Raw genomic sequence first — 25567 nt, 5'->3', positions numbered from 1 at the left:
GCCAAAATTCCCTCCAAAACTGACAAATTTTAAAATTGGCCATATATACGCAAGTAATAGGGCTAAAAATATATGTGAAACACCTACGTATATGTTGTTGGTAACATGAAACCCATTTCTGACAAATGTTTTCAAACTGGTCACATATTTAGTTAGTTAGTATGTTATTCTATAGTATATTTGGAGTTGAAAAACACTTGAATGGTTTCTATTGCAATTAGTGGTGGGTTTGGCCATATAACTTTACAGATTCCCTGGTCTATACGTACTTGATTTTCCCTTGTACTTTGATTACTACATTTTCTTCCAAACTTATTTCCCTTCTCTCACAAAGATCCATACATATTTCTTCTTCCTCCGCTAACTTTTCTAAATTGTCGTTATCGTCTTCTATTTTGTGGACCACTTCATTTTATGGACCACTTCATTTTATGGACTTACGAACGGTGAACACAGATCTCCACCCTATTATCTGGATAGCTCATTGGCTAATTGGTGCAATGTGACCAACTGAAGCCACAGGGCGGTCATGATACTACTCCAATTCAAAAAGCGTGCGAGTTCTGGGAGTGTGTGTAAGGTGCTGGCTGTGGTAATTTTCATCAATGAAGTTTTGCTGTCATCATGAAGAAAGGTACGAATAACTGCATCTAAGGTTGCTGCGACCTTCGCTTTGACATGTAACTTTCATTTTAAAATTCAACCCCTCACACCGAAAGACTTCACAGACTTCACACACGTTTTGAGCAAGGATGGGAGTGGTAAAATGGTCGCCGCGCGGCCTCAAGCTACGAACCGGAAGGGCGAGATAAGTACTTCAAAATGGTCATTCGATGACTGGTATTCATTGTTTGTACAGCGGTATAAATCATGGCGGTGTAATTAGCGATTGCTATCCTGACTTACATTTCATAGTGGAACAAAATTAAAATCTATACAATATTTATGCATTCTGATGTTTGACGAAACAATTATAAATGAGGTGATGTACGGTTAAGGTACGTTTTAAACCGGATGTCTCTCCATGCGGTTTTGAGGTTTGTTTGTGTGGTTTTAAAAATAAATTATTTACTGTTTCTGGTTATAAAACGTCCGTTCTCAGTTTTGATGCATAAAGCTTGTTTCCTTGTGTGCAAATTACTCAGGAGTGTGTTCCATTACCCATCAGCTTGAAGAGCGCTCGCCAAGCCGCTTAAGCCATCAAGAGAGCAGTACATTCGAAACGGGTGACAAGGAATTGCTTGGCAAGCGATTGAAAGCTGATTTGTGACAGGACACACTCCTGCTTTCTGTTGTATTATAATTCTGTGTAAAATTACTTCAGGAGCGTTTTAAAAAGGATTGAAACTTGACAGGAGTTTCGATGTGGTTAGTTAATAGTATTACTTATTAGACTAGTAATAGTATAGTATCCATGGAGCACCTTGGCCCGTGGTTCCCCTCTCTGGCCCGTCATTCCCCTCTCTGGCCCGTGGTTACCCTCTCTGGCCCGTGGTTACCCTCTCTGGCCCGTGGTTACCCTCTCTGGCCCGTGGTTACCCTCTCTGGCCCGTGGTTACCCTCTCTGGCCCGTGGTTACCCTCTCTGGCCCGTGCTTCCCCTCTCTGGCCCGTGCTTCCCCTCTCTGGCCCGTGCTTCCCCTCTCTGGCCCGTGCTTCCCCTCTCTGGCCCGTGCTTCCCCTCTCTGGCCCGTGCTTCCCCTCTCTGGCCCGTGCTTCCCCTCTCTGACCCGTGCTTCCCCTCTCTGACCCGTGGTTCCCCTCTCTGACTCGTGGTTCCCCTCTCTGGCCCGTGCTTCCCCATCTCTGCCCCGTCATTCCCCTCACTGGCCCGTGCTTCCCCTCTCTGGCCCGTGCTTCCCCTCTCTGGCCCGTGCTTCCCCTCTCTGGCCCGTGGTTCCCCTCTCTGACCCGTGGTTCCCCTCTCTGACCCGTGGTTCCCATCTCTGCCCCGTGCTTCCCCATCTCTGCCCCGTGCTTCCCCTCTCTGGCCCGTGCTTCCCCTCTCTGGCCCGTGCTTCCCCTCTCTGGCCCGTGCTTCCCCTCTCTGGCCCGTGCTTCCCCTCTCTGGCCCGTGCTTCCCCTCTCTGCCCCGTGCTTCCCCTCTCTGCCCCGTGCTTCCCCTCTCTGCCCCGTGCTTCCCCTCTCTGCCCCGTGCTTCCCCTCTCTGCCCCGTGCTTCCCCTCTCTGCCCCGTGCTTCCCCTCTCTGGCCCGTGCTTCCCCTCTCTGGCCCGTGCTTCCCCTCTCTGGCCCGTGCTTCCCCTCTCTGGCCCGTGCTTCCCCCCTCTGGTCCGTGCTTCCCCCCTCTGGCCCGTGCTTCCCCCCTCTGGCCCGTGCTTCCCCTCTCTGGCCCGTGCTTCCCCTCTCTGGCCCGTGCTTCCCCTCTCTGCCCCGTGCTTCCCCTCTCTGCCCCGTGCTTCCCCTCTCTGCCCCGTGCTTCCCCTCTCTGCCCCGTGCTTCCCCTCTCTGCCCCGTGCTTCCCCTCTCTGGCCCGTGCTTCCCCTCTCTGGCCCGTGCTTCCCCTCTCTGACCCGTGGTCCCCCTCTCTGGCCCGTGGTTCCCCTCTCTGGCCCGTGGTTCCCCTCTCTGCCCCGTGGTTCCCCTCTCTGCCCCGTGGTTCCCCATCTCTGCCCCGTGGTTCCCCATCTCTGCCTCGTGCTTCCCCTCTATGCCCCGTGCTTCCCCATCTCTGCCCCGTGGTTCCCCATCTCTGCCCCGTGGTTCCCATCTCTGCCCCGTGGTTCCCATCTCTGCCCCGTGGTTCCCATCTCTGGCCCGTGGTTCCCATCTCTGGCCCGTGCTTCCCATCTCTGCCCCGTGCTTCCCATCTCTGCCCGTGCTTCCCATCTCTGCCCCGTGGTTCCCATCTCTGCCCCGTGGTTCCCATCTCTGCCCCGTGATTCCCATCTCTGCCACGTGATTCCCATCTCTGCCACGTGGTTCCCATCTCTGCCCCGTGGATCCCCTCTCTGGCCCGTGGTTCCCCATCACTGGCCCGTGGTTCCCCATCACTGGCCCGTGAAACACGATGAACGCGGATTTGGATAGATAAAAGTTTTGATTGTTCATTAGGAGGCTTTGTGGTTCAACGTTGACTTTGACCTCGATCGCAGGTTTTTACAAATGTTTTTTTACAATTAAACTTTACAAATGTTTTTTTACGATGAAACTTTACAAATGTGTTTTTGTAAATTAAACTTTACAAATGTGTTTTTTACGATGAAACTACAAATGTATTTTTTACAATTAAACTTTACAAATGTGCTTTTTACAATTAAACTTTACAAATGTGTTTTTTACAATTAAACTTTACAAATGTGTTTTTTACAATTAAACTTTACAAATGTGCTTTTTACAATTAAACTTTACAAATGTGTTTTTTACAATTAAACTTCACAAATGTATTTTTTACAATTAAACTTTACAAATGTGCTTTTTACAATTAAACTTTACAAATGTGTTTTTTACAATTAAACTTTACAAATGGATTTTTTACAATTAAACTTTACAAATGTTTCTTACAATTAAACTTTATAAATGTGTTTTTTACAATTAAACTATACAAATGGGTTTTTTACAATTAAACTTTACAAATGGGTTTTTTACAATTAAACTTTACAAATGGGTTTTTTACAATTAAACTGCCCCGTGGTTCCCCATCTCTGACCTCTTTCTTTTATTCTTTTATTCACCACCATCTCTTATCTTCCCCCATCCAAAACCTTGATCTTTTCTACCCCCGCTAATTCACCCCAGATCCACCTTGTTTGAAATTCCAACTTCTTTCCTGGAAGTCCTGGCAGTGTCCATATGTTTTATACCTCTCCCACCGCCCCCTTCCCACGCCCCCCCCCCCCCCCAAGCCCTCGCCCTCTCTCAGATCTCTCGATGTCTCCATGTCTCTCGGTCCCTGCTCTCAAATGTTGTGTTTGTGTCCTTCCCCCTCTCTCCCCATCTTGTCTACCGCTCCCTATGTTATATGTTTTATGTGTCGGTTTGTCTTTCTGTGTGATTAATGTTCGCTCTTTCACGAGCCTCGACCTTGTATACAAAAAAAAAAAAAAAAAAAAAACTTTACAAATGGTTTTTTTTAGAATTAAACTTTACAAATGGTATTTTTACAATTAAACTTTACAAATGAGTTTTTTACAATTAAACTTTACAAATGGGTTTTTTACAATTAAACTTTACAAATGGTTTTTTTTAGAATTAAACTTTACAAATGGTATTTTTACAATTAAACTTTACAAATGAGTTTTTTACAATTAAACTTTACAAATGGGTTTTTTACAATTAAACTTTACAAATGGGTTTTTTGCAATTAAACTTTACAAATGGGTTTTTTGCAATTAAACTTTACAAATGGGTTTTTTGCAATTAAACTTTACAAATGGGTTTTTTCAATTTAACTTTACAAATGGGTTTTTTACAATTAAACTTTACAAATGTCTTTCTGGAGCAGATTTATTTAAACATCTTAGTCCCATCGAAATCCTTGAGTTAATCAATAATGGAGAGTATTATTGTGTTTTAAAATCCTTTTATTCACCATTAGATTATTTTTTTCACCTTTTATTTACCCCCTTTATTTATTTACAAGGCTGTTTCACAGCACCACTTGGTTGTCTGCGACGTAAGGGTGAAAGGTGCGAGGAGAGCTCGGTGGGTGAAGTACCAACCGAGAATGAAGGTGTGGAGGTTGAAAGAGGTGACAGTAAGGGAGGCATTAAAAGAGAGGCTGAGTAGGGTCGAGGATGATGTGGTTGAGCTTGAAAGTGGTTGGATGTCAATGAAAGATAGTCTGTTGGGAGCCGTTGGTGAGGTATGTGGATGGACAAAAGGACCACCGAGGCACTCGGAAACATGGTGGTGGGATGATGAAGTTGGAAAGAGGATTGACGAGAAGAGGAAGAAGTTCAAGGAGTGGCAGAAGGCGAAGGGTACGGGAGCAGAAACAGCAGAGCATGAAAGTTATAAGGCAGCCAGGAAGGCTGCAAAGAAAGAGGTAGCAAAAGCGCAGGAGGCATGTAGGAAAATGTTCGGAGAATGCTTGGATTCGGAAGAGGGTCAGAAAGCAGTATTCAGGATTGCAAAGCAGATAGCGAAAGAGAGGTGTGATGTGATGGGGGTGAGTTGCTTGAAGGATGAAGTGGGACAAATCGTTGTCGACCCAGATGGAATTAAAGGAAGATGGAAAAGATATATGGAAATGCTGTTGAATACAGAGAATGAATGGGATGGCAACATAGAGAGTAACCCAGTTTTAGGACCGGCAGAGAAGATAACTGAGAAGGAAGTTGAGGAAGCGATAAAAGCAATGAAGGGTAGAAAAGCGGGAGGGCCGACGGGAGTTGTGGGAGATATGTTGAAGGCAGCAGGAAGTTGGGGTGTGAAGAGAATGACAGAGATCTGTAATCTGGTGGTGAAAGAAGGCCGCATTCCAATGGATTGAGAACTGAGTACCCTCGTCCCTCTATACAAGGGGAAAGGTGACCCTCTGGAGTGTGGCTTGTACCGAGCGATAAAGTTATTGGAGCATGGAATGAAGGTATTGGAAAGGGAGTTGGAGAGGAGGATAAGGAAGAAAGTGAAGATCGACGAAATGCAGTTTGGATTCATGCCAGGAAGAGGAACGACAGACGCGCTTTTCATTGTGAGGCAGTTGCAGGAGAAGTACATGGAGAAGAGGAAGAAGTTGTTTCTTGGGTTTGTTGATCTGGAGAAAGCATTCGATAGGGTACCACGCAAAGTATTGACATGGGCATTGAGGAAGTTAGGAGTGGAGGAATGGTTGATCAGAGTAGTGATGGCAATGTACAAAAGAGCGCGCACAGCTGTAAGGACGAAGGACGGGAACAGTGGTGAGTTTGAGGTGAAGGTGGGAGTGCATCATGGGTCGGTACTAAGTCCACTACTATTTGTAGCTGTGATGGAGGTGCTGGCTCAGAACGTAAAGGAGGGTTTACCGTGGGAGTTGTTGTATGCAGATGATCTGGTGTTGATTGCGGAAAGTATGGATGGACTGAAGGAAAAGATGAACACGTGGAAGGAATGTATGGAGACAAAAGGTCTGAAGGTGAATATCGGAAAGACGAAGGTGATGGCAAGTGGTAAAGCATGTGGTGAGGTGGAAAGAACTGGGAAGTGGCCCTGTGCTGTGTGTAGGAAGGGTGTCGGAGTGAACTCCATTCAATGTACAATGTGCGCTGAGTGGGTTCATCAAAAATGTAGTGGTCTGAGAGGGTCATTAACCAGTGTGGCAGCTACATTCAAATGTAAGGTGTGCACAGAGGGAGCTGCAGATGGAGGAAATGTTGAGTTGGATCTTGGAGATGGCGTGAAGCTGGAAGGTGTGAAAACATTTTGCTACTTCGGAGACATGCTGAATGGAGAAGGTGGATCAGACTCGGCAACGGTTGCTCGAGTGAGATGTGCATGGAAGAAGTTTTGGGAACTGAGTGGCGTGCTGATGATGAGGGGAGTGTCGTTGAAGCTGAAGGGAAACGTGTATGCTGCATGTGTGAGAAGTGTTATGATTTATGGGAGCGAGACATGGGTAATGAACGTAGAGCAGCAACGAAGGTTGGAAAGGGTGGAAATGCGAATGGTTCGACGGATGCGCGGAGTATCGTTGAGAGAGAGGAAGACAAATGATGAATTGCGAAAGATGATGGGAATAGAGCCTGTGATTGATGCTGTGAAGAGGAACAGGTTGAGATGGTTTGGTCATGTGTTGAGAAAGGATGAAAGTGACTGGTTGAGAAGAGTGGTGGAAATGAATGTAGAAGGAAGCAGAGGACGGGGAAGACCGAGAAAGACTTGGCTAAAGATGGTGGAAGAAGAAATGCGGCCAGGGGTTATCAAGGAGAGATGCAGAAAATAGGGCAAATGGAGAAGATTGTCATGGGGACCGCAAGGCTAACCCCCGCTCTAGCAGGGAAAATGGCCTTTAAAATGCATGTTGTTGTTGTTGTTGTATTTACCCCCTTCTCTTAAACAACCCCTGCTCTTCTCTTAAACAACCCCCCCCCCCCCCATTCTCTTCAACAACCCACCCCCCCTTTCTTTTCAACAACCCCCTCTTCTCTTAAACAACCCCCACTTCACTTCAACAACCCCCACTTCCCTTCAACAACCCACCCCCTTCTCTTAAACAACCCACCCCCTTCTCTTAAACACCCCCCACCATTCTCTTAAACAACCCCCCCACTTCTCTTAAACAACCCACCCCCTTCTCTTAAACAACCCACCCTTTCTCTTAAACAACCCCCACCATTCTCTTAAACAACCCCCCCCCACTTCACTTAAACAACCCCCCCTTCTCTTCAACAACCCATCCCCTTCTCTTAAACAACCCACCCCCTTCTCTTAAACAACCCCCACCATTCTCTTAAACAACCCCCCCACTTCTCTTAAACAACCCCCCCTTCTCTTCAACAACCCACCCCCATTTCTTTTCAACAACCCCCTCTTCTCTTAAACAACCTCCACTTCACTTCAACAACGCCCCCCTTTCTCTTCAACAACCCCACTTCCCTTCAACAACCCACCCCCTTAATCTCTTTTCCTTCCCCTTCTCTTGAAGAACTTCTCCCCTTCCCTTTAACAACTCCTCCTTTCCCTTCCCCTCCCTCTTTTTTCTCTGCACCTTCCCTCCTTTCTCTGTACCTTCCCTCCTTTCTCTGTACCTTCCCTCCTTTCTCTGTACCTTCCCTCCTTTCTCTGTACCTTCCCTCCTTTCTCTGTACCTTCCCTCCTTTCTCTCTACCTTCCCTCCTTTCTCTGTACCTTCCCTCCTTTCTCTGTACCTTCCCTCCTTTCTCTGTACCTTTCCTCATTTCTCTATACTCCCCTTTCCTCATTTATCTTAAACAACCCCTTCTCTTCAATTTCCCCAGCACTCCATTCAAAACCGTTAAGGAACGGCTGGCTTGGTAAGCGATAGCTAGCTGCTTGGTAAATGAGCACACCTCCAACCCTTGTGGGGTATATAGATTACAGTAGATCTTCCCTCAGTTCTGTAAGTAAAACGTACCTCATGGATGTCGGGATTCCTCCAAATTTCTTTGTTTAATGTTACTAGGGCATGCCCGTACTATATCTATATCTAAAATTATATCCCCCCCTCTATTTACATGAAATGGTTTGGTTCATGAAATGTTTTGGTCCATTCGCAACGCCAAAGCGAACGGCGAACGCTTTACATGAAATGGTTTGGTCCATGAAATGTGTTGGTCCATTCGCAACGCCAAAGCGAACGGCGAACGGCTTGCGAGTACAGTGACAATCCCCCCCCCCCCCCCCTCTATTTAGATGAAATGGTTTTTATTAGTTTTAAAACATAGTTTAACGCCAACATAGCGGCAACATAGTTTGCAAACGTGAAATAAATGAATACGCTCTCAAATGTGCCATCCGAGGCAGAGTGTGTTCGCCACGTTCGGCACACGCGATAGCTCGCTGCTCTCTGATTGGTTGAATCGTTTTTTGGACATAGCTCGGTAAGTAATTGTCCGATTAATATGAAACCTTGAAAAGGCACATCCTCGGGTCCCCAGCAATATACCTGGCAAGTTTAAAGTATATCGGACCCGTGGTTGTCGAGAAACAGCGGTCACAGACAAACAAACAAACGTACAAACAAACAAACACACAGAGATTACTGGAATTATAGATAGATAAACCGCATTAGCAACTGTTTAAAAAGCTAATCATGTGTGTTTGTGGTTTATAATATTTTACAAGCCCGGCGACGCCGCTGTTGGACTTTTGGTCTTGTTTTTTCTTTACAGGAGTGACACACGAGTTCCGGGGATTGATGAGTCCGACACATCAAAGTGAAGATCGTATTGTTCTTCTTTCTGTTACAGGTATCTCAGGTTTAGTGTAGTTGGTTGTTTCAATTGTATATAAGGAAAAAGAATCCCCTCGCCCACGAGAAAACTTCCTGAAGCTATTCCATGTTGTAGAATGGAATTATATTTTTGTTCCATTGTGGCTCCAGGATGCTTCTGGGTATTGAAAGGGATGGTTGTGCTGAGATGCTAAACCAGTTGACGGATGAAGAACTCTCAGCACTGAAGGATACAGTCACCCAGCGCTGTGTGGTTTCCGACAGTCGTGAAGGTGTGTTTGTGACTACACAAGAAAAAGTAGATTTAATTTCACTGGATTGTCCCCTATATTTATTTTGTGATAATTTTACCCTCAGATAGAGTTTCCTATCAGTACGTAAAACCAAACCAACAATGCACTCAAGATTTCTGTGTAGGAAAGTGTTGGAGGCAAATCATTAAAGTACCACAGCATTTGTACTTCAACAAGTAAATTGCCTTTCTAATTCAAAGGATTGGTGTTACGAAAAGTTTTTTTTGACTTTATCCATAATAATTACATGTATTCATTGATGTTGCATGTATTTTTTACTATAGATGCGATGGAAGCGATCCTCACTTACAGCAAGAATGCCGAGGACTTCCTGTGCAGGCAGAAGTTGCGGAGGGACATCATTTTGCGATACATGATGCAAAATCGCGTTGTTCTTGATCCTAAGGCAACTAAGCAGATCTTGGTGAAAAAAGTGCTCAACTACTGGGTGGAGGTTTGTTCTGGGAATAGTAAATTTTGGATTTCCATTTTTGATATGTGCACCCTTTGGTCGGACCACACCACATCTATCGCTTGACTCCACCCACTATAGCACCGATGAAATTATATGGCTGCCATTTTGGTTTTCTGGTGGGTGGAGTCATTTTGGTTTATTACTCCAACTAGTGAGATACCCGTGCTACGTACGCACGGGTGGGAGGCCAGAAGCAAACAGACAATGCAGAAACGGCGAATGCTAAAGCATGAAACCAATAAATTCCACATTCCTGTAGCACCTTCAGTCGCACGTCAGACATGGACAGCAAGTTCGTGAAGGACTTCCATGAAAACGTACCCATTCGCAAACAAATGGGTATGTTTGTTCCATTCCCAGTCAGTGGCGATTCCAATCATCAATTGATACTTTAACAAAATACTGTTTTAAATGACCTGTCCGCTTCCACATTCGCGGCAGGTTCATAATTCTCATCAAAATCTAAACAGTATTTGTAGAATTTCAATAAAAGCCACATCACTGTTCATATCGGTAAATATTATTCCATCGTGTTTGGAAAAACTGGAAAATTGGAAAAACAATATAGCCTATTTTACTCCCGGGGGTCCCAGGATTAGCCACCCAAAATATAGTTGCGATCGGTTCAGCCGTTTTTGCGGTACCTGGGAACAGACGGACGGACATTTGGTGAATCACTGGTCAACAGCCAAATTGGTTCTGACTTATTTTCAACTGTTTCTAACTAATTTGGTGCCATGAATCCGAATCTGACCTTAAAATTTCGCTATCACGTAACCTTGACGTAGTACATCATAAGTGTGGAAAAAATCTTTAGAGCATGTGAATTTCTTGATTAAGTCTCAATAAGTCTATTTATTGTCACAAAAAATAATATGAACTTTAAGTTTTTATTTACATCACAAAAAAAATGTAAATCTCCAAAAAAATATGAACTTTATAAAATATCACAAAAAATAATATGAACTTTAAGTTTTTATTTACATCACATTAAAAGTGCTTCTGAACTTTACTTTTGCGTTTGTAGGAGCAATCACCTTCACGCTGTAAAGTCCAACAGTAGTCGCCCATCATGTTTGGATTGAATCGGCCTTGATATCGAGTCTCCATGATGGCAATTTCCTGGTGAAACCTTTCTCCATGTTCATCACTGACATCGCCAAGATTTTGTGGAAAGAAGTCCAGATGAGAATGGAAGAAATGTATCTTGAGTGACATTCGAGCACCGAGCGCCTGGTAACTCTTCAACATCTTGTCCACAAGATCTTCATAATTTGGTGCTCGAAAATTTCCAAGGTAATCGTTAGCTAGAGCCACAAAGCTATCCCAAGCAACGCTTTCCAGCTCAGATAGTCTCGTTACAAAGTCCTGATTAGTGAGTACAAGACGAATTTCGGCTGTGGCTGATATTCCTATGGTCTACTGGTTCTCAAAAACTGGATGTGATCGTGAAAATTGGATATCATAATCGAAATCTACAGGTTCATGTTGGTTAGAATCACCTCAAAATATACTAGAACCATAAAACTTTTAAAATTTTGTTGACCAGTGATAGTAAGATGCTCCATGGACAAAGGCCTTATAGGCTGAGTAGTTTTGATATTTCAAGGAATGACTTGCAAAGGCAGAAGCTTCCCAGTTTGTGGCTTGCTTTGGAAGCCAGCTTTGGTCCAGGATAAATCATGGCCGATTATGAGGCCAAGAAATTCAAGATTGCAGAGACTGCTTACATTGAATGACTTGTTCTATCTTTTACACCAGCATGTAATGAATGGCAGATCAGCAGAGAGACCCAGATGCTGTCTGCCTGTCAGTACGATGCCAGGTACTAGGGCTCAAAACACACGGGGGTGGCAAATTTGCCTCGAAAGCCACAAAATAGCCCTCAAAATCAGATATAGAGAGGAACGTTGCCCCCATGAATATCAGCATTCATTATGGCAAGTTGAAGAGCATCCAAACAAGCTTATGTCTACCATCTATTTTCCCTTCCCTGCTCCATGAATGATTGCTAGTGATCTACTTGCAGGGGTGGCCATGTTGTTTATTTCCCACAATGGATGCAAACAATATATAGTCATGAAAGCACAAGTGCACTTTACATCTTCACCGATGGATAAAGGCTGTGCTGCTGCAGACTCTCGCTGCACGGTCACAGAACGCTGCGGGAGGGTTGTGGGTACCATACGGTATCTCCCATATTAGATTACAGATTGGCATACGTTGGAATAATTTACATGATAGAGCGCTTTCTGATTCGACTGAAACCTGCGCAACCTACTTCAAGAAACCTCAAAACGACAGAAACCTCAAAAGTGTCTTCAAGCTCATCTTCTGAAACAGACAGGTACATCTACCGTCTCTACCAAGAGGAAGAAGCCTGTTTCTAATGAAAGCACCATAAATATGTGGAAGCTGGATGAATTGGGATGCAACAAGCCAATGACAGGAGGTTGCAAATACACTGCAAGGTCTGCTGTGGTGCGCCATGCACCGTCACTTGAAAAACTAGCTCTCAAAAACATAGACCCGAAAAATCAAAAGGTAGCCCTCGAGTTCAGTTAGATAGTTTTTTTTTTGTTTTTTTTTCAGAGTCCTAACAAATATATTGTTTTTTCAACCCTGACAGATACTGTCCAACAATGTGGAGTAGTCTGTGAAAATAAGTGAAGAGGGGGGTTGTCAGAGCACTGGAGAGGATGTTGATAGATATGAGCAAGACTGGGCTGAAGACAGTCTTGCCAGTCAGGGAGTGGGGAGTGGATAGAGTGGGTTTCATGGACAGCAACATAATGTCTGTTTGAGTGAAGGAAGTCAAAAAGCGAGGTACGATGGCGGCCTTGTATGCAATAGGCAACAAACTTGGTGAACTGAACAGGATACCAGACTGTTGACTGCCTCAGATATGTCCAAGGAGATTGTCTTAACCGCTTGTTTTGAAATGTAGGGCCTCCAACCATTGCTGTGAGAAGAGCAGCATAGCCAAGCAGTTCTCATAGGCAGATGCAGATTTAATTTTCTGCAGCACTACATTATTTATTGATAACCTATCACTCCTCATATCATGCAAGTTTACAGAGCTTGGGCAAAAATTTTTTTTTTTAAATCACCCAGCATCAATTTATTATCTTCAGTCACCCTCATCCATAAAACATTGGAATGAAAGATTTCTTCACTGCTCGCCAAGGTCGGGCAGTTGTGTCTGCCTCTGAACTTCTTCTACTGACTTGAGATTTATATATATATGTATGTATATGTATATATGTATGTATATGTATATATATATGTATATGTATATATATATGTATATGTATATATATATATATATATATATATATATATATATATATATATATATATATATATATATATATATATATATATACGCACACACACAGTTGCATCTAATTATCCACAGTAATTCTTCCAAATGCAGCACAACGATGCGGAGTAGCAACATTGGCCGAGTGTGTGGCCATGTCGCTGATGCAAGGCCGTCTTTGTATGTTAGGTCAGGAATTTGAAATTTGACGATGGATCGCCTACTTTTCGGAACGGACACCATTGGGATATTTAACGTCCAACTCATGCCGGTAGATGGGGTGCCCAGTTTAATGTCAATCCGAGGGACGGAAACACACTGATGAATCACCCTGCCTGTGAATCATCAGGATGACAGTTTATACCTGGGTCAAGATTCAAACCCAGGGCCAGATAGCTTCGAGGTGAGTGTATGTACCTCCAGGAGTCTAAGACATCCTGCCCTTGTTGACGTACCTGTTTTCCTCCACAATAATTGACAAACCTCTCTGTCCTTGTGTTTGAAAAAAACCGTTTATGATTTTAGCAACTTTGATGATAACAGCATGCTTCGAGTGAGGCGTGCTTCGAGCTCTCCACGGCATCGAAGTTTGAGTGTTTTCCCATTCTTGTCTTTGTCAAATTTCCACTGGTTATTTTGCTGTGTACGTGTTATTGTGTGTTTCGAGTTGGTGTTGGTTTGTGGTTCGTGCAAACTTGTGTGTAGTTAATCGTTTTCTGGGTCGTACCTCGTGCGTGGCCTGGTAATTTGGGGCTTCCCTCCCCCCGTCGGTGTTTTGTCGGTTTGGGTTATTTCCTTCGCTGTATTGCTTGTTTCTTTTATTTTGTTTTCTCCCCCTCACCTCCCGAGACAAAGAATTCTATATTGATTCTTTCTCTCCTCCCAGACTCGTTACTTGTTCGCTCTCCTCCTCGTCTCGGCTTGTGCCCCGCCCCCTGTATCTCGTTTTCTGACGCCTCTGCTCCTTCTTTCTCAAATCCACGTTCTCGCTTGGAGACTTTTCCCGGATTGGTTTTACATGGTTTTCATGGTTCTGTTTGGATATTGTTGGAATATGTTTAAAAAAAAATCATTCCAAAAAAATTAAAAAAAATTAAAAATATATATAATACCATCTCTTACAGTTCCTCCTTTCTACATTCCCTAAACTATCCAGAACTCCACCCCTCCTTCAGTGTCCTCAAACGTATTTTTGACTCGAAGGTCAAACTCATTTTGCAAAAAATGTTCATTTCCCATGAATCGTACACTTTTCAAAATCCAATCTCACCCCTCCCCTCCAAATCCTCCCCATCACCCATCCCTTTCAAATCTCCCCCCTTGCCCCTTCCCTCCCCTCCCTCCTAAACTCCCCCCACACCCCTCCCCTCCGAGACTCTCCCTCGCTCCTCCCCTCCTAGACTCCCCTCTCACCCCTCCTCCTCAAAGCATCCTCCCTGCTTCTTCCCCCTTCCAACTTTCACCTTCATCTCCCCCAACCTTCTGCCTCGCTCTTCCCCCTCCTCAAATAACACCTCACTGTGCCTCACCCAATCTCCATCAAACCTTTTGTCCACCCCATTCTTCCCTTTCTCCAAGCTATTCTGAAATCTCTGAAATCTCTGACACACCTTCAACAGCTCTCCCTTCCTCTTCCTCCTCTTCCACATCTTACCCTACCCCTCCCCCCCCCTCCTGTTCTGGACCCGATGCTCCCCCTTCCTCTTCATTAACGGTATGGACCTCAAACATCCGGGGCCTTCGCTCAAACTTGACTGATCTCTCCATACAGGTTGCTTCTGACAAACCAGATGTGATCTGCTTAACAGAAACTTTCCTCCTTCATGATGTCTCTGATGCCTTGGTATCTCTCCCAGGTTACTCCCTCCTCCGGTATGATAGACCTGAGCCTCGTCCTGGAGGTGGGGTTGCTATCTTTATAAAAAACTCTCTTCCTCACTCGCCCTCCACTGCCCTCTCTCCACCTCACCCCCAGGAATACCTTTGGCTACGGCTTCCCCTTCGCTCCCACCTTTTGTTCATATGTGTGACTGTGTGTTGTACCGTCCACCAAACAGCGATGACTCCATCTACATCTCGCTGTCTGATAATATGGACCAACTTCTATCTACCCATCCCAACTCTCTCTTCCTCATATGTGGTGATTTAAATTGTCACCATGCCAGTTGGCTGGGTGTGGGTACCTCTCTCACCAGCCATGGCTCTTCAGAAAAGGACTTCTGCGACTCACTGGGACTGACACAATCTGTCAATTTCCTGACCCGGATCTCAGTCAACGGAGCATCTTCTCTTCTGGATTTGGTTATGACAAACTTCCCTGAAAATGTCTGCTGCTCTTCTTCTGCTCCAATCGGCTCATCTGATCATGTGCTTGTCAAAGTGGACATCTCTCTGACCATTCTCAGAGAGCCTCCTCAGCGTCGACGAGTCTGGCATTTCACTCAGGCCAACTGGCACGGTCTTCAAGCAGCCATCAATCATCTGGACTGGTCTCCCATCTCCACTGCCTCTGACATAAATTCTTCCTGGGAATTCTTCCAAAGCAAACTGATCTCTCTCATGCACAGATTTATCCCATCTCGTCTTCAGTTGTCATACCCTTCCTCCCGTCCATGGTACACGGAATCTTGTGGTGAGGCTGTTGCCCTGAAACAACTTGCTTTCGTCTCCTGGAAAGCAAATCCAACGGAAGGAAATCTCATTTCCTTTCACAAAGCCCGAAACAAGTGTGTGTCCACCCTCAGGAGAGCCAGGAAACAATATCTCACCGTTCTCAAGACCGAACTCTCTTATCTGTCTCCCTCTTCCAAATCCTGGTGGCGTCTGGTCAAATCTGTTTCTGGTGTTTGTTCCCTCTCCATCCCCTCCCTCACCTCAAACGGCTTAACGGCTGACTCCGCACGTGAAAAAGCTGAATGCCTCAACTCTGTGTTTGCCTCTAAATCTTGTGTCCCAAACCCATCCATCTCTGTACCCACCATACCCAGTCGTACCCAGCTGCTCCTGGACTCTGTGTCCTTTCCTCCTGACAAGGTGGAAAAGTTTCTGTCAACCCTCGACTCTGATTCTGCAACTGGTCCTGACGGCATCAGCCCACGGGTCCTAAAATCATGTGCTTCCGCTCTTTCACTCCCTCTTTCTGTTCTCTTCACCCTCTCTTTTGCTCAAGGTCATCTGCCACCTGCTTGGAAATCAGCCAACATCACCGCTTTGCACAAAAAAGGTTCAAAAACAGATCCCAGCAACTACAGACCAATCAGCCTTCTCCCAATTATCAGCAAAGTCATGGAATCCATCATTGCTTCAGATATGAAATCTTTCCTCTTCTCCAATGGCTTGATCTCTGATCATCAATTTGGTTTCAGACCTGGTCACTCTACTCTGGACATGCTGCTTCTGCTTTCTCAACAATGGATGGAGGTCCTCAACGCCAAACAGGAAATTAGAGCCGTCTCCCTTGACATTTCACGTGCCTTCGATACGGTCTGGCACCCTGCTCTGCTCACCAAACTCTCCTCCTTTGGTATCCATGGAAATCTCCACGCATGGCTGGCGGACTTCCTCTCTGGTCATAATCAACGTGTGGCCCTGAATGGGTTTCTCTCATCTCTTCTACCTGTTCAGGCTGGAGTTCCCCAAGGTAGTGTACTGGGCCCTGTGCTTTTTCTGGTCTTCATCAATGATCTCTCTGACTCTCTTGAAAATCCTCTCTATCTCTTTGCTGACGACTCTACTCTCTGTCGCTCCATTCCTCATCCCTCAGATCGGCAGTCTGCAGCCACCTCACTCTCTGCAGACCTGGACAAAATCACAGACTGGGCAAACAAATGGAACATGTCTTTCAATCCTGATAAATCTCACACTCTTACGATGTCTCTCCGAAAAGACCGACTGGAAAACCCTCCCATCCACTTTCTGAATAATCCTCTCCAAGAAGTTCTGTCACTCAAGCTTTTGGGTCTCACTATTTGCCATGATCTTTCCTGGGAAAACCACATTTCAAATCTGGCCTCCAAAGCCAGTCGCCGACTGGGCATCCTCCGTCGTGCGAAGTCCTTCCTTGGCACACCTGAGCTCCTCACCACATACAAGGCTTTCATCTGCAGCTCTATGGAATACTGCTCTCCCCTCTGGTCTGGTGCTCCTGCCTCACACCTAGCCCGTCTTCACGCTGTTGAAACCAAAGCGTTCAGAATCATTGGAATCTCCCGCGATGAAGCTAACTCCAAGGGCCTTTCACTCACTCACCGCAGGCAGGTTGGAGGTCTTTCCGTCTTCTACCGACTCCTCTCTGGCCTTGCCCCCCCAGCCCTCTCTGGGCTCTGCCCCCCAAATATTCCTACAGGTCGCACAAGATCTGCCTGCAACCCTCTTATGGTTAAACTGCCAAAATCAAGACTTTCTGCTCACCTTCACTCCTTCATGCCTCTTTTCTCCCACCTCTGGAACAAACTCCCTCACTCTCTTCAATCCCATTCCACCCTCCAGGTCTTTAAAACAGCTGTTCACCACCATCTCTTATCCTCCCCCATCCAAAACCTTGATCTTTTCTACCCCCGCTAATTTCGGTCCCCTTGTGTTTTATACTTCTCCCACCCCCCCCCCCCCCTCCCACGCCTCCTGCCCCCAAGCCCTCTCCCTCCCACACTTCTCCCTGCTCTCAAATGTTGTGGTTGTGTGCTTCCCCTTCTCTCCCCATCTTGTCTTCCGCCCCCTCTTTTTGTATATTTTGTTTGTCTGGTTGATTTGTTTGTGAAATAAATGTTAGCTCTTTCACGAGCCTCGATTCAGTATACCAAAAAAAAAAAAAAAAAACCGCAGCCGTGATGCTGACGCCCCCCCCCCTCCCCCCAGAATTTCCATGTTTTAAACGTTTCCCAGTGTGTACCCTGGTCAGAATAGGTTCACCGTATCCCTGCGTGTCGTAAGAGACGACTAAGAGGGTTGGCGTCAGGAAGGGTATCCGGCCATAAAAACATTGCCTCAAAAAGAGAACCATGACAATCACAAGTACATATGGGCAGGGTGCAGCCCGAAGTGGAGATCGGTTTCTGAGGTTTGGGACATGGAATGTAGGGACAATGACAGGGAGATCAGGAGAAGTGGTGGAAGTATTGGTCAGAAGAAGAGTGGACATATGTTGTGTGCAAGAGATGAGATGGAAGGGAAGGGGTGTGAGAATGGTGAAGGGTAGGCAGGGACAGAAATACAAGTTTGTGTGGCAAGGGTGCCCGGAGGGCGTGAATGGTGTTGGTGTCCTGTTTTCTGAGGAGTTTGTAGACAGTGTGGTGAGTGTGACTAGAGTGAATGATAGGTTGATGATGGTGAAAATTATGATTGGAAAGCTCTTGGTGAACGTCATCTCGGGATATGCTCCACAGGTTGGTCGAAGCGATGAAGAGAAGGACATGTTCTGGTGTACGATAGAGAAGCTGATGGAAAACGTGAAAGATGAAGTTGTTGTGGTGGGAGGAGACCTGAATGGACATGTGGGAAGGAATATGGATGGTTTTGAGGGAGTTCATGGGGGTTACGGATATGGTGTGAGAAATGGAGAAGGTGAAAGGATTTTGGAGTTTGCTGATGGAGCTGATTTGTTGATTTGTAATACTCGGTTCCAGAAAGAGGACAATAAGCCTGTTACATACACGTCAGGTGGGTCGACGACAACCGTTGACTACCTGATGGTGCATAGGCGAGATAGGGGGCACCTCCGGGACACAGGTGATCCCGGGGGAGGAGGCTGTTTCACAGCACCACTTGGTTGTCTGCGACATAAGGGTGAAAGGTGCGAGGAGAGCTCGGCGGGTGAAGTACCAACCGAGAATGAAGGTGTGGAGGTTGAAAGAGGTGACAGTAAAGGAGGCATTAAAAGAGAGGCTGAGTAGGGTAGAGGATGATGTGGTTGAGCTTGAAAGTGGTTGGATGTCAATGAAAGCTAGTCTGTTGGGAGCCGTTGGTGAGGTATGTGGATGGACAAAAGGACCACCGAGGCACTCGGAAACATGGTGGTGGGATGTTGAAGTTGGAAAGAGGATTGACGAGAAGAGGAAGAAGTTCAAAGAGTGGCAGAAGGCGAAGGGTACGGGAGCAGAAACAGCAGAGCATGAAAGTTATAAGGCAGCCAGGAAGGCTGCAAAGAAAGAGGTAGCAAAGGCGCAGGAGGCATGTAGGAAAATGTTCGGAGAACGCTTGGATTCGGAAGAGGGTCAGAAAGCAGTATTCAGGATTGCAAAGCACATAGCGAAAGAGAGGTGTGATGTGATGGGGGTGAGTTGCTTGAAGGATGAAGTGGGACAAATCGTTGTCGACCCAGATAGAATTAAAGGAAGATGGAAAAGATATATGGAAATGCTGTTGAATACAGAGAATGAATGGGATGGCAACATAGAGAGTAACCCAGTTTTAGGACCGGCAGAGAAGATAACTGAGAAGGAGGTTGAGGAAGCGATAAAAGCAATGAAGAGTGGAAAAGCGGGAGGGCCGACGGGAGTTGTGGGAGATATGTTGAAGGCAGCAGGAAGTTGGGGTGTGAAGAGAATGACAGAGATCTGTAATCTGGTGGTGAAAGAAGGCCGCATTCCAGTGGATTGGGAACTGAGTACCCTCGTCCCTCTATACAAGGGGAAAGGTGACCCTCTGGAGTGTGGCTCGTACCGAGCGATAAAGTTATTGGAGCATGGAATGAAGGTATTGGAAAGGGTGTTGGAGAGGAGGATAAGGAAGAAAGTGAAGATCGACGAAATGCAGTTTGGATTTATGCCAGGAAGAGGAACGACAGATGCGCTTTTCATTGTGAGGCAGTTGCAGGAGAAGTACATGGATAAGAGGAAGAAGTTGTTTTTTGGGTTTGTTGATCTGGAGAAAGCATTCGATAGGGTTCCACGCAAAGTATTGACATGGGCATTGAGGAAGTTAGGAGTGGAGGAATGGTTGATCAGAGTAGTGATGGCAATGTACAAAAGAGCGCGCACAGCTGTAAGGACGAAGGACGGGAACAGTAGTGAGTTTGAGGTGAAGGTGGGCGTGCATCAGGGGTCAGTACTAAGTCCACTACTATTTGTAGCTGTGATGGAGGTGCTGGCTCAGAACGTAAAGGAGGGTTTACCGTGGGAGTTGTTGTATGCAGATGATCTGGTGTTGATTGCGGAAAGTATGGATGGACTGAAGGAAAAGATGAACAAGTGGAAGGAATGTATGGAGACAAAAGGTCTGAAGGTGAATATCGGAAAGACAAAGGTGATGGCAAGTGGTAAAGCATGTGGTGAGGTGGAAAGAACTGGGAAGTGGCCGTGTGCTGTGTGCAGGAAGGGTGTCGGAGTGAACTCCATTCAATGTACAATGTGTGCTGAGTGGGTTTATCAAAAATGTAGTGGTCTGAGAGGGTCATTTACCAGTGTGGCAGCTACATTCAAATGTAAGGTGTGCACAGAGGGAGCTGCAGATGGAGGAAATGTTGAGTTGGATCTTGGAGACGGCGTGAAGCTGGAAGGTGTGAAAACATTTTGCTACCTCGGAGACATGCTGAATGGAGAAGGTGGATCAGACTCGGCAACGGTTGCTCGAGTGAGATGTGCATGGAAGAAGTTTCGGGAACTGAGTGGCGTGCTGATGAGGAGGAGAGTGCCGCTGAAGCTGAAGGGAAAGGTGTATGCTGCATGTGTGAGAAGTGTTATGATTTATGGGAGCGAGACATGGGTAATGAACGTAGAGCAGCAACGAAGGCTGGAAAGGGTGGAAATGCGAATGGTTCGATGGATGTGCGGAGTATCGTTGAGAGAGAGGAAGACAAATGATGAATTGCGAAAGATGATGGGAATATTGCCTGTGATTGATGCTGTGAAGAGGAACAGGTTGAGATGGTTTGGTCATGTATTGAGGAAGGATGAAAGTGACTGGTTGAGAAGAGTGATGGAAGTTAATGTAGAAGGAAGTAGAGGACGGGGAAGACCGAGAAAGACTTGGCTAAAGATGGTGGAAGAAGAAATGCGGGCAAGGGGGTTAACAAGAAGAGATGCAGAAAATAGGGCAAAATGGAGAAGATTGTCATGGGGACCGCAAGGCTAACCCCCGCTCCAGCAGGGAAAATGGCCTTTAAAATGCATGTTGTTGATGATAACAGCACTTTCTACGACAACATCCTCAGTCTTTCCATTGCCTTCCATTCTCACAATGTGACCAATAATGTAGAAAATGGTGAACGGAAGTGACGAGGGGCAACAAATTGAGATGAAGCTATTCTGTGCTATTTAAGGGCATTTATTTAATATTTTGTGACCAAAAGTATTTTTCTTTGGATGGCATCATCGGCTCTGGTTGAATTGATACTCGTTTCGTTTTCTTCTTCTTTCTTTCCCAACAGGAAGGCATATCATACAAAGTACGGTGCAATGAAACAACTGCCCTCAAAGACGAGCCAAATATATACTGTGCCACGGGTTTGCCACGTCATCCTCTCAAGTCTGAAAATGGTTGCCAAACAAAAAACCCTTCAAGTGTGCAAAAAGGTTCTTGCACAATAGAAAGGAAAATCAATGTGGAAACAAAGGCTGTTTGTGCTAATGCGGGACTAGATCTTGAGGGATTTTCAAAAGAGTTTATGCAATGGATCTTTCAGCTGATAAATTCACAGCATCCCAATTGCACTACACCTGCAGTCCTAACACCTGATCTTTTTTGGCCAGATGTGGAACTCTTGCTTCATGTTGGTGGTTTGTGTCAATCTGTTAAGAGCTTAAGTGGATCTCAGTCAGTTGTGGAGATGGAGAGATTTCGAGGAGGTTCAAACAGTCTAGATTACTCAAAGGAGCGACATAACGGTGTTGAAGCGGTGATCCATCGACTTAAACAGATTGTTCAAGAACGAGGCCTGGCCTTCAACCCCAACTCGCATAGCAAAGAGGCATGTGTTGATGAACATGGCTTGGTTGCAGTTCGTTCTGCTGGGACAATCCAGACTAAGGGAGTGTGCGTCGGCACATTTAGTTTGTCAGTTGGCCTAATCGGCGATGCTTTCTGCAAGAATGTGTGGAAGATGAAGTTTCTTCATCTGTGGTTGCGTACTGCTGGGGGGATGAATGGGTGTAATGAGTTGGTGAATTCCGAAGATTCCCACTTCAGACTTGCAATGTTGGAGAAGCCTGCAATTCGGTGTGATGATGCTGTTGAGATGATGGATTTGGGGTGAAGGCTTGCCGGGGACAAAGTGACAAATCTACAGTCTGGTTGCAATATTTTTGGAATGAAAATCATTTAAAAAATGTTTTCTCTGCACCTGTTACTTTGTTTGTTTGGAAAAGAAATCACAAATAGCCTTGAACATAAAGCTCATCACATAAAGTCTTGCTTTACCTCCTTGTACAATGTATTCCATGAAAGCCTTGCTTTGCATGTTTGTAAATTGTTATTGAATCAAATGTGAAGGGCGATGGATCATCCTTTTTTTTTTTTTTTGGATACAAGATCGAGGCTCGTGTAAGAGCTAACATCAATCACAAAAAAAAAAAACCGACACACAAAACATACAATAAAGGGAGCGGGACACAAGATGGGGAGAGAGAGGGGAAGCACTCAAGTACAACAGCAGAGAACAGGGACATCGGGAGATCTGTGGGAGGGAGAGGGCTTGGGGGGAGGAGGCATGGGATGGGAAGGGATGAGGGGTGGGGGGAGGTATAAAACACATGGACACTGCTAGAACTTCCAGGAAAGAAAGAAGTCGGGATTTAAAAAAAAGAAAAAAAAAGTGGATCTGGGTGAATTAATGGGGGTAGAGAAGATCAAGGGTTTTGGATGGGGGAAGATAAGAGATGGTGGTGAACAGCGGTTTTAAAGACCTGGAGGGAGGAGTGGGATTGAAGAGAGTGAGGGAGTTTGTCCCAGAGGTGGGAGTAAAGAGGAATGAAGGTGAGCAGAGACGTTGAGTTTAATCCTGTACTCTAGGCTGGCCATTTGCATTAGCAAAGATCTCACGATCTGCTATGATTAGGAATGGAAGCAAAATCACTTTTAAGTTGCAGGTGACCACTGACCAGTGATAATTATCATGCCTCCGCCGACGAAGTCGGAAGGGATCTTGGTCAAATTTACACATGTGCAAGTAACTTGGTACAGGTGTATAATGAGGTAAAGATGAACTGATTACATTTTCGGGTCAGAGGTCATGTTACGTCAAAATTATATTGCGGTGCCAACTTGTGAACAAGTGATGGGATTTTGAACAAACTTGGTATCAGTATATATGATGCAAAGATGAACTCATTGGTTTATGGCATCAAAGGTCAGAGGTCATGTCAGTATTAAATGAACCCCAGTTCATGCGGCAAAAGTATTTTCATAGCAATAATTGTTGAAATAAATAGAACTAAAGTTTACATTGATTGTTTAGAATTTTATCAAGAGTACAGAGTAACATGACAAAGCAAGTAGTTGTGGTTCGAGTCTTTTTTTTTCTCTTTTTTTTCCTTTTTTTTTGGTATACAGAATCGAGGCTCATGAAAGAGCTAACATTTATCACACAAACAAATCAAACAGACAAACAAACAAAGTATATAAAAAGGGGAGCGGTAGACAAGATGGGGAGAGAAGGGGAAGCACATAAACACATTTGAGAGCAGGGACATCGGGAATGTGTGGGAGGGAGAGGGCTTGGGGGGAGGTGGCGTGGGAAGGGGGGGGGGGGGGGGAAGAATAAACACAAGGACTTCCAGGAAAGAAGTTGGTATTTCAAAAAAGTGGATTTGGGGTTAAATTAGCGGGGGTAGAAAAGGTCAAGGTTTTGGATGGGGGAAGATAAGAGATGGTGGTGAACAGCTGTTTTAAAGACCTGGAGGGAGGAGTGGGATTGAAGAGTGAGGGAGTTTGTTCCAGAGGTGGGAGAGAAGAGGAAAGAAGGAGTGAAGATGAGCAGAGAGTCTTGATTTTGGCAGTTTCACTATAAGAGGGTTGCAGGCAGATCTTATGCGACATGTCGGAATATTTGGGGGACAGAGCCCAGAGAGAGCTGGAGGAGCAAGGCCGGAGAGGAGTCGGTAGAAGACAGAAAGACCACCAACCTGCCTGCAGTGAGTAAGTGAAAGGCCCTCGGAGGTAGCTTCATCGTGGGAGATTCCAATGATTCTGAACGCTTTGGTTTCAATAGCATGAAGACGAGCTAAGTGTGAGGCAGGAGCACCAGCCCAGAGGAGAGAGCAGTATTCCATTGAGTTGCGGATGAAAGCCTTGTATGTGGTGAGGAGCTCAGGTGTGCCAAGGAAGGACTTCGCACGACGGAGGATGCCCAGTCGGCGACTGGTTTTGGAGGCCAGGTTTGAAATGTGGTTTTCCCAGGAAAGATCATGGCAGATAGTGAGACCCAAAAGCTTGAGTGACAGAACTTCTTGGAGAGGATTATTCAGAAAGTGGATGGGAGGGTTGTCCAGTCGGTCTTTTCGGAGAGACATTGTAAGAGTGTGAGATTTGTCAGGATTGTAAGACATGTTCCACTTGTTTGCCCAGTCTGTGATTTTGTCCAGGTCTGCAGAGAGTGAGGAGGCTGCAGACTACCGATCTGAGGGATGAGGAATGCAGCGGCAGAGAGTGGAGTCATCAGCAAAGAGATAGACTAGGATTTTCAAGAGAGTCGGAGAGATCATTGATGAAGACCAGAAAAAGCACAGGGCCCAGACCACTGCTTTGGGGAACTCCAGCCTGAACAGGAAGAGGAGACGAGAGAAACCCATTCAGGGCCACACGTTGACTACGACTAGAGAGGAAGTCCGCCAGCCACGCGTGGAGATTTCCATGGATACCAAAGGAGGAGAGTTTGGTGAGCAGAGCTGGGTGCCAGACCGTATCGAAGGCACGTGATATGTCAAGGGAGACAGCTCTAATTTCCTGTTTGGCATTGAGGACCTCCATCCATTGTTGAGACAGCAGAAGCAGCATGTCCAGAGTAGAGAGACCTCGTCTGAAACCAAATTGATGATCAGGGATCAAGCCATTGGAGAAGAGGAAAGATTTCATATCCGAAGCAATGATGGATTCCATGACTTTGCTGATAATTGGGAGAAGGCTGATTGGTCTGTAGTTGCTAGGATCTGTTTTTGCACCTTTTTGTGTAAAGCGGTGATGTTGGCTGATTTCCAAGGAGATGGCAGATGACCTTGAGCAAAAGAGAGGGTGAAGAGAATAGAGAAAGGGAGTGAAAGAGCGGAAGAACAGGAATTTAGGACCCGTGGGCTGATGCCGTCAGGTCCAGTTGCAGAATCAGAGTCGAGGGTTGACAGAAACTTTTCCACCTTGTCAGGAGGAAAGGACAGAGAGTCCAGGAGCAGCTGGGTACAACTGGGTACAGTGGGTACAGAGAGGGATGGGTTTGGGACACAAGATTTAGAGGCAAACACAGAGTTGAGGCATTCAGCTTTTTCACGTGCGGATTCAGCTGTGTAGCCGATTGAGGTAAGGGAAGGGATGGAGGGGGAACAAACACCAGAAACAGATTTGACCAGATGCCACCAGGATTTGGAAGAGGGAGACAGAAAAGAGAGTTCGGTCTTGAGAACAGAGAGATATTGTTTCCTGGCTCTCCTGAGGGTGGACACACACTTGTTTCAGGCTTTGTGAAAGGAAATGAGATTTCCTTC

At 45.7% G+C, this 25567-nt stretch overlaps 1 protein-coding gene across 5 annotated transcripts; it reads left to right on the top strand.

Moving 5' to 3' along the window:
- The first annotated feature begins 975 nt into the window (after positions 1-975).
- Positions 976-22381, top strand: C4H3orf38 (chromosome 4 C3orf38 homolog). 5 transcript variants are annotated; one of them, XM_078775609.1, is made up of 6 exons: positions 1001-1037; positions 1169-1226; positions 8793-8870; positions 9005-9126; positions 9432-9601; positions 21307-22381. In XM_078775609.1, the coding sequence occupies exons 4-6, from the start codon at positions 9006-9008 to the stop codon at positions 22129-22131; spliced, it is 1116 nt and encodes a 371-aa protein (XP_078631735.1). In that variant the 5' UTR covers positions 1001-1037; positions 1169-1226; positions 8793-8870; position 9005; the 3' UTR covers positions 22132-22381. The 5 variants fall into 5 exon arrangements, with proteins under 5 accessions (XP_067968269.2, XP_078631735.1, XP_078631734.1 ...); XM_078775608.1 differs by having other exon boundaries at positions 1013-1037; positions 1169-1244; XM_068112168.2 differs by lacking the exon at positions 1169-1226 and having other exon boundaries at positions 976-1037.
- Positions 22382-25567: the final 3186 nt, after the last annotated feature.

The sequence above is a fragment of the Myxine glutinosa genome, chromosome 4, assembly GCF_964187855.1.
Source record: "Myxine glutinosa chromosome 4, kmMyxGlut1.1, whole genome shotgun sequence".
NCBI classification, from domain to species: domain Eukaryota; kingdom Metazoa; phylum Chordata; class Myxini; order Myxiniformes; family Myxinidae; genus Myxine; species Myxine glutinosa.
This window is presented reverse-complemented; position numbering and strand designations above follow the sequence as displayed.